Consider the following 17,584-nt stretch of genomic DNA (forward strand, 5'->3'; position numbering starts at 1 on the left):
CGGGAGTTTGTTCCACTCATCCACAACTCTGTTACCAAACCAGTGTTTTCCTATACCCGTCCTGAATCCGAGTTTTTCCAACTTAGAGCCATTGCTGCGAGTCCTGTCTAGGCTAGTTTTAGCACGCTACTTACATCCCCTTTATTTATTCCTGTTTTCCATTTACACACCTCAATCATATCCCCCCCTAATTCTATGCCTTTCTAGAGAGTGCAGATTCAGGGCCCTCAGTCTATCCTCATAGAGAAGATTCTGATGCATGAGATCAATTTCGTCATCTTCCTTCGTACGTTTTCACATTGCATTTATATCCATTCTGTAATACGGTGACCAGAACTGTACAGCATAATCTAAATATGATATGAAGCCAAGGATTCTGTTAGCTTTATTGCGAACACTTATGCACTGTTGTCTTGGTTTTAGATTACTACTAACCAGAACTCCTAAATCCTTTTCGCAATCAGTAATATTAAGATCTACATTAGTTTATATGTGGCATGGTTATTTTCGTGTCCAACATTTATTCAACTGAATCTGCCACTTCTCCGACCACTGCATCAGTCTATTCAAATCATCCTGGAGCACTCTAAAGTCCTCATTAGAATGAATTGGACGGCCTATTTTGGTGTCATCAGCAAATTTGCTTATGTCGCTATTTATTCCCTCATCTACGTCGTTTATGTAAATTGTGAACAATAAAGGGTCCAACACTGACCCCTGAGGAACACCGCTTGTGACGTGCCCCCATTCTGATTTCTCCCCATTTATGTAAACTCTCTGCTGCCTATTTGTCAACCATGCCTCTACCCAGGAAAAAATTTCTCCTCCTATTCCGTGTGCCTTAAGTTTTCTCAATAGCCTCTGATGTGGAACTCTATCGAAAGCCTTACTGAAGTCCATATACACAATATCATATTCAATACCATGATCTACCTCCTCAAATACCTTAGTGAAAAAAGTTAATCAATTCGTAAAACAGGAACGTCCCTTTGTAAAACCGTTTTGAGATGCATTAATCAATTTATGCCTTTCAAGACGGCTACGAACTGCCTCGGCAATAATTGATTCCATAAATTTACCAACTATGGAGGTAAGGTTGTTAGGTAAGACACATATGCAACAGTTAGGTATCTTTATTATGAAACGTTTCGCCTACACAGTAGGCTTCTTCAGTCAAGTACAGAAAAGTTGATAGAAGCAGAAGATACTTGAAGACGATGTAATCAGTCCATCACCCTTAAAGTTTTGAGGTGGTCAGTCCCTCAGTCTGGAGAAGAGCATTGTTCCATAGTATGAAACAATATGGAGAAGTGACAGGATGGAGCTTTTTATAGCGCCAAGAGGTGAGCCGTAGGCCACTAGGAGAGGTAAGAACTCAGATGTTGAGAGGTCAGGTCCCTCTCAAATCCAGCCCCTCTCACTAGTGGAAGTTGTCGAAGTTGATTGCAGGTCTGTACCAAGATACCCTTGTGTTGCAGTGTCTGACAGATTGAACATTAAAATGGTATAAAATACCGACAGGTTGTTAGGTAAGACACATATGCAACAGTTAGGTATCTTTATTATGAAACGTTTCGTCTACACAGTAGGCTTCTTCAGTCAAGTACAGAAAAGTTGATAGAAGCAGAAGATACTTGAAGACGGTGTAATCAGTCCATCACCCTTAAAGTTTTGAGGTGGTCAGTCCCTCAGTCTGGAGAAGAGCATTGTTCCTAACTGTTGCATATGTGTCTTACCTAACAACCTGTCGGTATTTTATACCATTTTAATGTTCAATATGGAGGTAAGGCTTATTGATCTGTAGTTCGAAGGCAAGGACCTGTCACATGCCTTGTAAATAGGTATTACATTTGCCATTTTCCATATAAACTAAATAATGTCGATCTTAATATTACGGATTGCGAAAAAGATTTAGGAGTCCTGGTTAGCAGTAATCTGAAACCAAGACAACAGTGCATAAGTGTCCGCAATAAAGCTAATAGAATCCTTGGCTTCATATCTAGAAGCATAAATAATAGGAGTCCTCAGGTTGTTCTTCAACTCTATATATCCTTGGTTAGACCTCATTTAGATTATGCTGCACAGTTTTGGTCACCGTATTATAGAATGGATATAAATGCTCTGGAAAACATACAAAAGAGGATGACAAAGTTGATCCCACGTATCAGAAATCTTCCCTATGAAGATAGACTGAGGGCCCTGAATCTGCACTCTCTAGAAAGGCGTAGAATTAGGGGAGATATGATTGAGGTGTACAAATGGAAGACAGGAATAAATAAAGGGGATGTAAATAACGTGCTGAAAATATCTAGCCTAGACAGGACTCGCAGCAATGGTTTTAAGTTGGAAAAATTCAGATTCAGGAAGAATGTAGGAAAGCACTGGTTTGGTAATTGAGTTGTGGATGAGTGGAACAAACTCCCAAGTACAGTTATTGAGGCTAAAACGTTGCGTAGTTTTAAAAATAGGTTAGATAAATACATGAGTGGGTGGGTGTGAGTTAGACCTGACTAGCTTGTGCTACTAGGTCAGTTGTCGTGTTCCTTCATTAAGTGAATGTGACCTGCCCTGACTAGGTTGGGGCATTGGCTTAAGCCGGTAGGAGACTTGGACCTGCCTCGCATGGGCCAGTAGGCCTTCTGCAGTGTTCCTTCTTTCTTATGTTCTTATCTGGCACTATGTCCGTTTGTAGTGATATATTGAAAAGATTAGCCAAAGGTATGCTAAGTTCCTCTTTACATTCCTTTAACACCCTCGCAAACAGTTCATCAGGACCTGGGGATTTGTTAGGTTTTAATTTCTCTATTTGTCTGAGGACCATGTCACTAGCTACCCTAACAGTGCATAGTTTATTATCGCCCTGTTCTACATAATTTATTATTGCTGGAATTTCGCTAGTATCTTACTGATTAAAAACTGAGAAGTGTTGAAAAGTTCACACACATCCTTATCACTGTCAGTGATCTGACCAGAGTTACTTAAGTGGGCCTATCTCGTCCCTAATCTTACTTCTGTATACCTGAAAGAACCCTTCTGGGTTAGTCTTCGAACCCCTCGCGACCTTAGCCTCATAATCTCTGTTTTTATTCCTTTTTTTCTCTCTTTAACTGAATATATTGATTTATTAAATGTCCTTCCCCTCTTTTGATACGCCTATATATGCCTCTCTTTTGACCAATGAGATGTTTTAATCTATTGTTTATCCATTTAGGATCATTTTTGTTAGATCTAATTGCCCTACTAGGAACAAAAGTTGTCTGGGCAGCTAGAACTATGCTCTGAAAAACGTCATATTTAACAACCACCTACCTGACCCATAGTCAGGTCATCGCAATTTAGCCCACCCAGGTAATTTCTCAGTCCCATGAAGTTATCTAGGTAATTCCATGATAAATTGAAACTAAGTGATTTGTGATTGCTTTTCTTCAAGCACAACATTAACCTCAAGATTATTAATTAGTGATTCTTTGTTGGCAAGAACCAAGTCAAGCAGATTGTTTCCTCTAGTTGGTTCTGTCACAACCTGTTTTAAAAACCAATCATGTCTGAAATAAAACCTTACATATAACAATATACGCCTTAAAGAGGTTTTAGTTTTGATAAACAACAGAATAGATCCTACACGAAAAAAATGGAGAAATATCTTTGTTATTTCATGCATATTTTTTTTTAAATTAACAATGAACACACATGGCAATAAAGATATTTAAAAATGATGTCTTCATATTTAAAGAGAAAATTAGTCTAAATATAAAAAATATTAGTACTAGCATACACAGCAAATACTTGATTATTCTTTCAAATGTTTATAATTGCTTTAGCTCCTGTGAAGCTGAAAGTGAAGGGTATTCTTGTTAGGTAAAAGGACACAGGTGCAACTAATGTGACATTTTATTGTGGCAACGTTTCGCTCTCCAGGAGCTTTGTCAACCAAGGGTATATACAGGTACAGAGTGAAGTGCTTTGTACCTCACTCTATAGGTATATATACCCTCTGTGTCCTTGTATTATTTGTAATTGCTTGACAAAGCTCCTGGAGATCGAAACGTTGCCACAATAAGATGTCGCCTTAGTTGCACCTGTGTCCTTTTTACCTAACATATTGTCGGTAATTCTACCAACATTGATAAGGATATTCTTGTTAATTTAAATGCAGTTTCAGTTCTGGCTGTTGTTTTTGAGAGAGCCAGCCTGGTGGTCATCCTCCACAACCTACAACGAGATTTGGTCTTAATGATGCTCAAAACACATAACCCATGCTAACATAAGTACGTTGTCGGGAATGTTAAGCTTCGTGAAGATCATACCAGCAACTAGGGGGTTAATATGAATCCCTGCTCATCTGTGAGAGAGAAGTTAATCACTGGTAGAATTTCATGAGCATTTCAAGCACATGAGTCAATCACAAATCTGCAAATTCTTCTTGCACTCTGTCAAGCACACATTCAGAGTGAACAAGTCATGCATGAACTCTGCATTTTCCTCTTTTAAGTCTGGGAAAAAAGACTTAATCTCGTTGTGTAGGGAGGACACGTGACTCTGAATGGGCTTACTGAGGCGAGTACAACCAGGTTCTCTGACCTCAGGAACTCTGGTCATATTCTTTCAGACATGAGAAATTTTCTGTCTTCACAGTTTGTTTCCATATTTCCAATTACATAATATATGTGCAAATTTTATTAGTAACGAGAGTCAACGTTGTGACCTGCCTTGTAGTGACATACTCAACGTTGTGACCTGCCTTGTAGTGACATACTCAACGTTGTGACCTGCCTTGTAGTGACATACTCAACGTTGTGACCTGCCTTGTAGTGACACACTCAATGTTGTGACCTGCCTTGTAGTGACACACTCAATGTTGTGACCTGCCTTGTAGTGACATACTCAACGTTGTGACCTGCCTTGTAGTGACATACTCAACGTTGTGACCTGCCTTGTAGTGACATACTCAACGTTGTGACCTGCCTTGTAGTGACATACTCAATGTTGTGACCTGCCTTGTAGTGACATACTCAATGTTGTGACCTGCCTTGTAGTGACATACTCAACGTTGTGACCTGCCTTGTAGTGACATACTCAACGTTGTGACCTGCCTTGTAGTGACATACTCAACGTTGTGACCTGCCTTGTAGTGACATACTCAATGTTGTGACCTGCCTTGTAGTGACATACTCAATGTTGTGACCTGCCTTGTAGTGACATACTCAACGTTGTGACCTGCCTTGTAGTGACATACTCAACGTTGTGACCTGCCTTGTAGTGACATACTCAACGTTGTGACCTGCCTTGTAGTGACATACTCAATGTTGTGACCTGCCTTGTAGTGACATACTCAATGTTGTGACCTGCCTTGTAGTGACATACTCAACGTTGTGACCTGCCTTGTAGTGACATACTCAACGTTGTGACCTGCCTTGTAGTGACATACTCAACGTTGTGACCTGCCTTGTAGTGACATACTCAACGTTGTGACCTGCCTTGTAGTGACATACTCAACGTTGTGACCTGCCTTGTAGTGACATACTCAACGTTGTGACCTGCCTTGTAGTGACATACTCAACGTTGTGACCTGCCTTGTAGTGACATACTCAATGTTGTGACCTGCCTTGTAGTGACATACTCAACGTTGTGACCTGCCTTGTAGTGACATACTCAACGTTGTGACCTGCCTTGTAGTGACATACTCAACGTTGTGACCTGCCTTGTAGTGACATACTCAACGTTGTGACCTGCCTTGTAGTGACATACTCAACGTTGTGACCTGCCTTGTAGTGACATACTCAACGTTGTGACCTGCCTTGTAGTGACATACTCCAGTGTTCTAGAGAATAAAAAAAAGTCACAAAGGTACGCTAATTTTAACTGCCAATCTTAGTTAGGGAAATTTTTGTAGAAATATTGAGATTGTGCTGTGTCACCTCGAGTAAGGAACAGAACCATCACCTCTCACAGAGACTCAACTCTAGCCACTGTTGAACACAGTGCACTACGATTCCACATCTCAATGTGGAATACTAGTGCATCATTTTCAGCAACAAAATCTTGGTATACCAACTATTCACAGCTCTAGACTTGTGTGTATTTACTATTTTAACTACAATCTTCAGCAGTTATTGACGCTCACGTGAATGTCTTCGATGCAGTGTATAATTGTCGTATTATGGATCCCTTCATTTATTCTGCCTGTAAACCCTTAGTGATACCAAACACATAGTACATAAATGACTTATAAGATCAACCAGTGGCTTCCTTAGTCCAATACAGAGAAGAATGCTAGAAAGTGAGGAGTCTGATGTAATCAGTCCCTGCTCGATGGACTGAACATACCGACTCCAGGCTGAGGGATTGATTACCTCATACTCCGTATCTTCCACCATTCTCTTTTGTATCGGACTAAGGAAGCCACTGGCTGGCAAAACGTTTAAACAATAAAGATATCCAAATGTCGCACAAGTATCTCATTCAAACCAAGCACAGCTGGTACCCCATTAGTGGTGCATGCACACACATCAATGGTACAGTGTACACACACACACACACACACACACACACACACACACACACACACACACACACACACACACACACACACACACACACACACACACACACACACACACACACACACACACACACACACACACACACACACACACACACACACACACACACACACACACACACACACACACACACAACACACACACACACACACACACACACACACACACACACACACACACACACACACACACACACACACACACACACACACACACACACACACACACACACACACACACACACACACACACACACACACACACACACACACACACACACACACACACACACACACACACATACACAAACACACACACACACACACACACACACACACACACACACACACACACATACACAGACAAAATGGTAACTAACTAACACACACACTCCGTCACCCTCCAAGACACAAGGATACTCGCTGAACCATCTTCGTAGAAGCACAACACTGAACTACATTTTTTAATGCTCAAGACTGTCATAATAATTATAAACCTTACGTTCCTGTATATAAATAATGAATGCAAATAAATTTAAAAAAAAAATAATGATTATATGACAAATTATAATGACTCGGTCACCTACCTCCGCGTACCCCTGAAGTAGATGTACTTCTGGGGTAGGTGAACCCTGGGGTAGGTGAACCCTGGGGTAGGTGAACCCTGGGGTAGATGTACCCCAGTTCGGGAATCCCTGGACTAGTTGGTGAGTGGGTGGAAGGTATATATAGTGAGTGCTAATGTTTTACCCTAGTGTGCTCACCCTGGGTGCTGGAGTGCTCACCCTGGGTGATGGAGTGCTCACTGTACTCACCCTGAGTGTTGGTGCTGTACAAGGTACTCGCCCTACGTGCTGGAGTGCTCACTGTACTCACCCTGAGTGTTGGTGCTGTACAAGGTACTCGCCCTACGTGCTGGAGTGCTCACTGTACTCACCCTGAGTGTTGGTGCTGTACAAGGTACTCGCCCTACGTGCTGATGGAGTGCTCAGTGTACTCACCCTGAGTGTTGGTGCTGTCTTCAGCATCGTAGAAAGCTTCCTCTGCGTCAGAGTCTAAGCTGCTCAAACTGATGCTGCAAAAAACAAAGTCACATTTAGAAACGATCCATTGACTCATTATCCTATCCACTGACTCATTATCCTATCCACTGACTCATTATCCTATCCACTGACTCTTCCTATCCACTGACTCATTATCCTATCCACTGGTTCATTACCCCCAACCGCACACAGCGCCTGAGGAATGGGAGGTAACCAGATTTGATCCAAGGTGGTGGGGTGGGGAGGGAGAGCTGCTTTCAATTCCTTGGACGAAGAGCCCTTCACCAGGACCCAGCTAGGAGGGACCTATGGTTCTTGTAAACACAATAATTGCCAGCAGTCGCCAGAAATACAGCCTACAAATCGAACATAATAATACGCCCACTGAAATTTATCCTATGGTAAATATCCTCATAAATTATCAACGACAGAAGTAGAATTATACGGCAGTTATTCTCGTAAATTATACGGCAGTTATTCTCACAAATTATACAGCAGTTATTCTCATAAATTACTCAAAATAAAACAATTAGTTTGTCGTGGTATACGAGAATTCTGACAATAATTTGATTAAAATAAAATCGTGTAATGAATTATTCCCAACACTTGCCCGTCAGGGAATTATTGAATTATTTTCTGTCTCCCTCTCCCCTTTCCTCCCTCTTTTCCTCTCTCTCTCTCTTCTCTCTCCTTCGGCACTTTTCGGCACCCTCTGGTATCTCCCCTATTATCCTTTTTTCTCTCTTTTACTTTTAACATTCCTCTTCCCACTCTTTGCTCTTCACCCATATCCTGCCTCTTTCCTTTCTTGTTTGATCTCTCTCTCTCTCTCTCTCTCTCTCTCTCTCTCTCTCTCTCTCTCTCTCTCTAACACCTTTGTGTCATTACAGCGACCTTGGTGACCAATAAGAGAGACACTGCACACTACCTCCGTCATATCCACATTACCTGTGACCAAGACCACTCACCTTGCTCAATCTTGCAACCATTATTACGTTCAGGGGATTGACATACACCCCTTTATCACTAACCTCTACCTCTACTTCGTACCTCTATCTCTTGCCTCTACCCTTGTTGATTTATTGTATCCTCCCAACACAGGCACCGCCCTAAACAAATGCAACAATGAACTGACTCATAAATAACAAATTCAGTGACTCAGACTAATCCAGCAACAAGTACAGTGCCCCAAACTAATCCAGCAACAAGTACAGTGCCCCAAACTAATCCAGCAACAAGTACAGTGACCCAAACTAATCCAGCAACAAGTACAGTGACCCAAACTAATCCAGCAACAAGTACAGTGACCCAAACTAATCCAGCAACAAGTACAGTGACCCAAACTAATCCAGCAACAAGTACAGTGACCCAAACTAATCCAGCAACAAGTACAGTGACCCAAACTAATCCAGCAACAAGTACAGTGACCCAAACTAATCCAGCAACAAGTACAGTGACCCAAACTAATCCAGCAACAAGTACAGTGACCTAAACTAATCCAACAGTAAGTACAGTGACCCAAACTAATCCAACAGTAAGTACAGTGACCCAAACTAATCCAACAGCAAGTACAGTGACCCAAACTAATCCAGCAACAGGTACAGTGAACCAAACTAATCCAACATATACAGTGACGCTTGGGGGCTATATATGCGCCAAGTTTCATGCCTGTGCTTCAGATTCTTCCGGACCACGCTGCTCTTCACCAACTTCAAGGATGAGGGACTGACTATCTCGTCTTTTGTATGTAGTTCTTTCTTCACATTAAGTCTTTATATTGATAAAGTCACTGGATGGCAAAAACGTCTGCAAATAATGATACCCCAGATGTTGCACACGTGTCTAATTCTTCATACTCTTGGTATTGTATACCATTCACGTAGAACAGGACTCCTCGTTCTTAACAGTACTGTACACCACACAGCAGCCATAGTGGTCCTGCTGAGGACCACCAGCTAACACAACCCTATTGTATTGTCTTCAGGCCTTCTCTACTTTTCTTGCCACAGTTGTGACTTGACAGCGGTCCAGGACGGACCGAAACGCTGTCACACGGTTGTTCTCCACAGAACGAGTTTCTGATGAGCATTAACGCCAGCAGAAGCGACGGCACTAAGAATGCGTGCACTCTACACAACTACACAATCATCTTGTGAACTCACCCGAGGCAAAACTAATCATCGGAAAAAGTGACCTTCAAAACAGATTACACTTAGAATCAGCCATACCGAATCTTGTTAGTCAAAACTCAGAATCTACACCTACACACACACACACACACACACACAACTAGGTGAGTACACCTGCCTGCACTCAGCGTGCACATACGTCCAAACTTGACAGATTAGCTCCAATACATTACCTATCACGCCTAATTAATCCTGACTCCATAATGTGTTTGTAATATGTATCTGAAGTCAGGCACAGATATAACAGAATGATTAATGAATGAATCGAAGTCAATTTCGTGGGAGTGGTATCCATTAGCAGCCTGGCGGCAACAACATGAACTAAACCGGGTTTCCCAGACTTTAGACGTTAACAAGATCGACATCTGTCAACTCGATTATTTTCATACCATCTTGTGGGATGAGTTAAGTGTCTGTGGCTTAGCCAACAAAAATCAGCAACTTCTTAGATGTCACTACCGGTCGTGTGGTGTTAGTTTATTCGTCAAGGTAAAAAACACCTCTAACACTGTCTGGGTTTAGTGTTGCCGACACTAAGGTGAGGGCGCTACAAGACCATGTTTATAAGCACCTGAAAGTGGGGTAGCCAATGGCCCTATGGAGGACCACGACAACGGCGACTGCTGACTTGATCAGTCCTGAACTCTGTGATCTTAATGAGAGTTCGTATAGGGGTACTAATATACCTGTTAAGCATACATGTATTCCTGAGTATTCAGTAACGTATCACACAACAAGTGTAAACAATACCTCATAATTCTCTCACTATGCATTTCAATATACTTCAGTGTGAGATAAACAAAGAATTTGGAAATAACTGTTATTCAAATGTTAAAGAAGTGTCGATTCCCCTTCCCCTAGCGACATTATTAAAATTCCTAGCCAGGTAGCCTTTCCCTGTTGCAAGTTGCTGATGAATAACACATGTGCAACACCTGGGTGTCGTTATTCTAAAGATGTTTCGCCAACCATTGGCTAGTCAGTCCCTCATCCTAGATGAAGGTATTCAACACCGTGGTCTTGATGAATCTGGCGGATAGGCATGAATATCGTCGCTTACAGAGGAACAAATAAATGCGAGAATGAGTAAACATGCATACAAGGGAAAATATGGAGTCTAAACACTTGAGTCTCTCAGGGGACGAGACAGTCTCGTCACCAGCCAAAAATAATAAATATATGCAAAACTGGGCCAAATAAACTGATGAACCAAGGCATAAAAAATAAAGAATAATAATGTCACGAGACACTCACTGGCAAGTACCCACCTCTTCCCCTCTACCACCTCCCAATATTTACTTCCTACACTACCTCAGGTATTGACTAATTTGTATTATTTAAAGAGTAATGGAACCCACTATTCAGTCAACGCTCTCAACACAGTTGCTGACGTAATATACGATCTTCTGACCACTTGCTGATATCATTTGCTACCAGTATCAACTTAACCGAGCTCATGACTAATATGCTGTCACGTTACAGAACATTGCATTGCAATATTAATCAAAATACGTTAGCCCCGAAACTCTCTCCAGGTAAACTCCAGGTATCCGTAACTCGTTCTAAGTTACACACCTGAATTCACAAAACAAAAATCTTCGAAATTAATAACGAATTCCCAGGGGTAGCTGGGAGATACCCAGGTTCGATCTATTTAAAATATAAGACCAAAACAGTTCCGGTTCCTCAGATAAAGAGCCCTTCGCTATCGACGCCCTCCCGTCACTACCGTCAATGTTTCCTAGCGCATGAAATTTATCTCGTGCTCGAGTAGGAGAGGATACCTGAGCTCTGACATGAGCCGAGGCAGGATAACAGCTCTTAGCCTGGAAAACTGCTCTTGTTACCAGACATAACCTCAGTATGTCAACATTTATTTTATTCCCGGGTCAGAGCTCTGTCAACATTTTATGTTTAACAACTGAAATGTTACCTATATCATGGGGGAAAATAGTTATTACTTGTGCAAATAGATTTGTTGACGATATTAAACAGAGTAACATTTGAGTCTATCGATAGTTCATGTAAAGAGGAAATCAGCTTTTTTTGATAACTTAATAAAGTAACCCAACCTAACGTAACTTAGACCAGTTAAATAGGTTAGGTTGGATTATATTAGGTTAGGCTTTATTATCACAAAAATGTATTTTCGCATTTTCCACGAAATACAAGTAGCTGGAGCAACACTCTGACCTAACACTCACTCATCTCTTCCTGCTAGATGCTCAGGTCATTGTTACTTATGTTTTAATTTCGTCTTTGTTACTCACCCTTTCTTCCCTTCTTCGTGTCTTCCCTGGTTCATTAGTCAAGATCACTCCCCGAACTTTCCGTTCACTTCTGCACATATTCCTTCTCTGTAAACCTTACCTCACTGCACTTTTCTGTAAATCTTACCTCACTACACTTCTCGGTAAACCAGAACTTCTCTTCTTTGCTTTGTATTCAGTCTTCCTTGGTGGGTTATACGCGTCTGCGACTTTCTATCAAGATCTTCAGTAACCTCTAAGTCTCATGTAATGTCTCACTTTTCACTTTAGCGTCCAGTTGAACATCATTCCCCACGTCTTTCATCACGGCGTAATTATCTCTTGCGTCGTGTGGTTTTTCTTAGCACTCTCGCCTACACAAGGTAGTCACAACATGGGATCACTGACTGAGAATGGTCTCCCCTTACCAAGTTTTCTATGTTCGCTACATTTAAGTGAAGGCGAGACAGTATGTCTGGTTCGTCCTCTGCTAGTGTACTAGTGGTGTCTCTGAACGTCTTATTGTATAACCTTGGCCACTGACTCACGAAATCGTAAAGACACGATTGCAAACAAACCATGGCCACTGTTTACTTCAAGTGTTGTCTCCGGGAGTCGAGTACAGTGTGTGATTCCCAGGTCTCGTGATTCCCAGGTCTCGTGATTCCCAGGTCTCGTAATTAATTTTGTAACTGTCCAATCACCAGTAATTTGGTCTTTGTTTTAATCGTTTTTCGTCTTGCTGTCTCCAGATTTTGTCTCACCTCCCTTTTTTTATTTTTAGTTTATTTTAATTACCGGGAAGTACTAAGCCAGAAGGGGTCACACAGCGTCTGGGAGGCATTTAGGTTCAATCTAAGGAAGTTAAGGCTAAGTCTAGTTCCTTGGATCAAGAGCCCCTCACCAAAAGGGGCCTCCCAGTTATTCTCTTTACTTCTGTCTCTGTAAGCAACAGAAGCAGCAGCAGCAGCAGCCTCACGTCTCCACTGTAGTGATTGATCATTTCTTAAATATTATATTTCATTAGCATATCGGCCGTTTCCCACCAAGGCTGGGTGACCCGAAAAAGAAGAAATACTTTAATCATTCACTCCATCACTGTCTTCCCAGACGCGCGCTTACACTAGTTCAAAAACTACAACATATCGACACCCCTCCTTCAGATCGCAGGCAATGTACTTCCCACCTCCAGGACTCAAGTCCGGCTAACCGGTTTCCCCGAATCCCTTCATAAATGTTACTTTGCTCACACTCCGGCATCACGTCAAGTCAAAAAAAACCATTCGCCTCCACTCGCTCCCAACACGCTCACGCATGCTTGCTGGAAGTCCAAGTCCCTCGCACACAAGACCTCCTTTACCCCCTCTCCAACCTTTCCTAGGACGACTCCTACCCCGCCTTCTTTCCACTACAGATTAATATGCCTTCCATTCTCTCAATGTCTGAACCACCTCAACAACCCCTCCTTTGCCCTCTGGCAGAGGAATAAAATACGGATTCTCTGCATTATATTTACACCGCATATTGTCCTCAGACACATCTCTACTACTTCCAGCCTCCTCGCTGCAGCAGTCACCCCCCATGCTTCACACCCATATAAGAGCGTTGGTACCACTATACTCTCATACATTCCCCTCTTTACTTCCATCGATAACTTTCTGTGTCTCCACAGACTACTCACTGCTCCAATCGCCTATTTCCCTCATCAATTCTATGATACACCTTGTCTTTCATAAACTCATCTGCTGACAAGTCCACTCCCAAATATTTGCATACATTCACTTCCTCCATACTCCCTCCCTTCAGTCTGATATCCAATTTTTCATTACCAAATTTTATCCTCATCACCTTGTTCTTTCCTACATTCGCATTTAATTTCCTTCTTTTACTTACCCATCCAAACTTGTTCACTAACCTCTGCAACTTCTCTTCAGAATCTCTCAAAAGCACAGTGTCATCAGCAAAAAGCAACTGTGACAACCACTTTGTATTAGATTCTTTATCTCTTGATCCTACACCTCAGCCAACACCCAAGCGTTCACTTCTCTTACAACCCCAGCGATAAATATATTGAACAATGGTGACATCACCCATCCCTGTCTAAGGCCTACTTTTACTGGGAAATAATCTCCCTCTCTCCCACATACACTAACCCGAGCCTCACTATCCTCGTAAAATTTCTTAACTGCTTTCAGTGACCTACCACCTATTCCATACATTCACAACATCTGCCCCATTCCTCTCCTATCCATCCTATCATATACATTTTCCAAATCCATATATGCAACAAAAAAATCTTTACTCTTATCTATATGCTTCACTGTAAACACTTGGTCTACACACCCCCTACCCTTCCCAAAGCCTCCTTGTTCATCTGCAATCATGTTCTCTGCCTTACTCTTAATTCTTTCAATAATAACTACCATACACTTTACCAGGTATACTCAACAGGCATATTCCCCTAAAATTTTTACACACTCTTTTGTCACCTTTGTCTTTATACAAAAGAACTATGCATGCTCTCTGCCAATCCCTAGGTACCTTACCAACTATTCTAAAACTATATCCCTACCTGCTTTTAACATTTCTGTCTTTACCTCACCATTCCTATCTGCTTTACCCGCTTTCATTCTACTCACTGCCTCACGCACCTCCCCCACATTCACAAGTGGCTCTTCCTTACTCCTACAAGATGTTATACCTCCATGCCCAATGCACGAAATAACAGCTTCACTATCTTCATCAACATTTAACAGTTCCTCAAAATATTCCCTTCATCTTCCCGATACCTCCAACTCTCCATCTAATAACTCTTCTCTCCTATTTTTAACTGTCAAATCCATTCGTTCTCTAGACTTAATTCACTCCAAAACTTTTTCTTATTCTCAGCAAAATTCGTTGATAGCATCTCACCCACTCTCTCATTTACTCTCCTTTTACATTCTTTCACCACTCTCTTAACATCTCTCTTTCTCTATATATACTCCTTCCTCCTTACATCACTTCTACTTTGGAAAAACCTCTCATCTGCTAACTTTTCTCTCTTACCTCATCGTTCCACCAATCGCTCTTCCCTCCCGCACCCACTTTCCTGTAACCACACACTTCTGCTGAACAATCTAACACGACATTCTTAAACCTATCCCATACCTCTTCAACCTCATTGCCTATACTCTCACTAGCTCATCTTTCTTCCAATCTTCTTCCAATTTCTTAAAATTTTTACATATTTGTAATCATTATTGCCACTTTTTCCTCTTCACTGTTTCTCCTTATGTGATACAACTTAGTGGATATAACATTTGCAATCCCATGAGACTCATCTCTTTGTATCTTCCTATTTTGTTACTCGGAAAGCTCTCTTTCAAATTCCCCTCTGCTCTTGCCTGTGTTTACAGTGGTGGTACTAACCTATATGTTTACAGTGGTGGTGCTAACCTAGATGTTTACAGTGGTGGTGCTAACCTAGATGTTTACAGTGGTGGTACTAACATAGATGTGTTTACAGGTCTTGATTCTCAGCTCGCGTCGACCTCTCGTAGCTACCATCAACTTGCATTTTAATAATACCTGGTCTCCCAAGCACAATTACATCTCTTAACATCGTGTCCAGTGTTTGCTTCCACTACCTCTTCATCTAACTTCCTTCAAAATTTGCTTCCATGAAACTGAAAAATATTTTCCAAAAAGTCCTCGTGGTCCATCTACATTATCTTGTATGACATGACCATTACATTATTTGGTCCTCCTCTTTCCTTAGATGATTTGGCTGAGTTTCTTGTGTCTTCCTCCGTGGTCCTGTCCTCTCAGGTCTAGTCCAACCTCCATCCAAACACTTGAATTCTTTTTACTTTTTTGTTTGCAAAGGATATGATTTCCCAATTTTTCAGATCATCTCATCCACTTCTCCCTCTCTTCCTTCCTATCAAACTCTCTGCAACTCACCCTTTTCCCATCCATCTCCCACTCCCTCCCAATCATCTATCTCCCCTTCTCATCCACCTCCCACTCCCCCTCCCACCCCACTCCGTGCCTCTCCCAGTCATCCCTTCTAGTCCTGCTCAGAAGCATTTTTCTAAAAGTTTTCTTTAAATTTCTAATGACTAATTTTTACATATTGATTTCAACATGAACACTTCCTTCCTGCAAGATTAAAACAGAAACTGGCTGACAACCCTACATGATGCCCCACCAACCCTACATGATGCCCCACCAACCCTACATGATGCCCCACCAACCCTACATGATGCCCCACCAAAACCCTACCTGGAACAAAAGTCAACACCAACAGTCACTGTCTCTCTGGAGGTTTACTGACCTGTAATAAAACTGAATCATTAGTTATTCCTCAACAAATCTGCTCTCTACATCGCACTGTAAATGTAAGATAAAACTACTTTACCTGAATATATCTGTAAGTATAAAACAGTTTTAGGATAAAACGGAAAGATATATATTGAATGAACCAAAAAAGATGCGTATTCAATTAAATAAAAAGTACATATTAAGTGAAAAAATACATATTGTCGTCGTACATGGCGCCAGGGTGATGCCAGCAGCTTACGTCTTCAAGAAATATATTTCACAAAAAAATATTTTTATATACATAAGAACGTACAATAACAAATAAACACAACAGCAACATTACAGGAGCCAAGAGACCCACTCTTTCTAACTACTTGACAACACTGAATGCTTCGTCGCGGTAAGCTGGACCATGGAGGAGGAGGGACCCAGGAGTGTGTGGGAGCACTGGGAGCCGCCCACACACACGTGTTCATGCAGGAGGAGCAACACCTATGAGAAAATACTACTCGAGCATACGAGGAAGAGTAAGACATTTCCTGGTGGTGGTGGTGGTGGTTGTAACTGCGGTGGTGGTAGCGGTGGTGGAAGAAGGGGGTGGTGTTGAGAGCCAAAAAGCGACCTTCTTGGTGTGTCGTTGGGAAGGAAGGGGGTAAAAGACCCTACAAAAAAAAAATCAAATCAAGGCGCTGCTGGGTCATCAGCCGTCTGTTGGCACACTAATTGACGTACACACACAAACACACACGCGCGCACGCACGTACGTACAAAGAGCCGGGTTTTCACAAGTGTCCTGGGAAACTAATTCATGGTGGCTTGTCCACGCCCACCTTGAGATCAAGTGGTCTGTGACAGTTTACAAGGAACTAAAGTAGACACCATCAACATGTGGTGGGTAGGAGGGAAGGAGGAAGGGAGGGAAAGGAGGGAGGGGAGGGAGGGATGAAAGGAGGGGTGATGGGCTGCATGTCAGGCCGCCATACATGCAGTCTGTACTAAGCAGCTACCTCTAGATTCTAGTGTAGGGTGTGTGGCACACCCAGGCACAGTGAAGAAGAGAGGGTGGTAGGTAGGGCAATGTGACGGAAACTACCACACCAAGCTGCCACTACTGCAAGGAAGGTGGGGGTATTCTTGACAATAAATACAGACTGCTCATAAGGTCTGCTTTCACACGGAGGCTAGTTAGTATCTAGCTCTTCCTGGAGGGTGTGAGGGGGAATTTATCTGCTACTG

General features: G+C 42.0%; 1 protein-coding gene across 16 annotated transcripts in view; it reads right to left on the minus strand.

Moving 5' to 3' along the window:
* cyst (rho guanine nucleotide exchange factor 18 cysts) overlaps positions 1–17,584 on the minus strand; it is a 1,629,610-nt gene that overhangs the window by 260,317 nt on the left and 1,351,709 nt on the right. For all 16 annotated transcript variants that reach the window (XM_070090333.1, XM_070090340.1, XM_070090337.1 and 13 more), the window contains one exon: positions 7,564–7,637. In XM_070090333.1, the coding sequence (XP_069946434.1) occupies positions 7,564–7,637 (74 nt within the window). The remainder of the gene's footprint in view (positions 1–7,563; positions 7,638–17,584) is intronic.

This window comes from Cherax quadricarinatus, chromosome 31 (assembly GCF_038502225.1).
Source record: "Cherax quadricarinatus isolate ZL_2023a chromosome 31, ASM3850222v1, whole genome shotgun sequence".
Lineage (NCBI taxonomy): Eukaryota > Metazoa > Arthropoda > Malacostraca > Decapoda > Parastacidae > Cherax > Cherax quadricarinatus.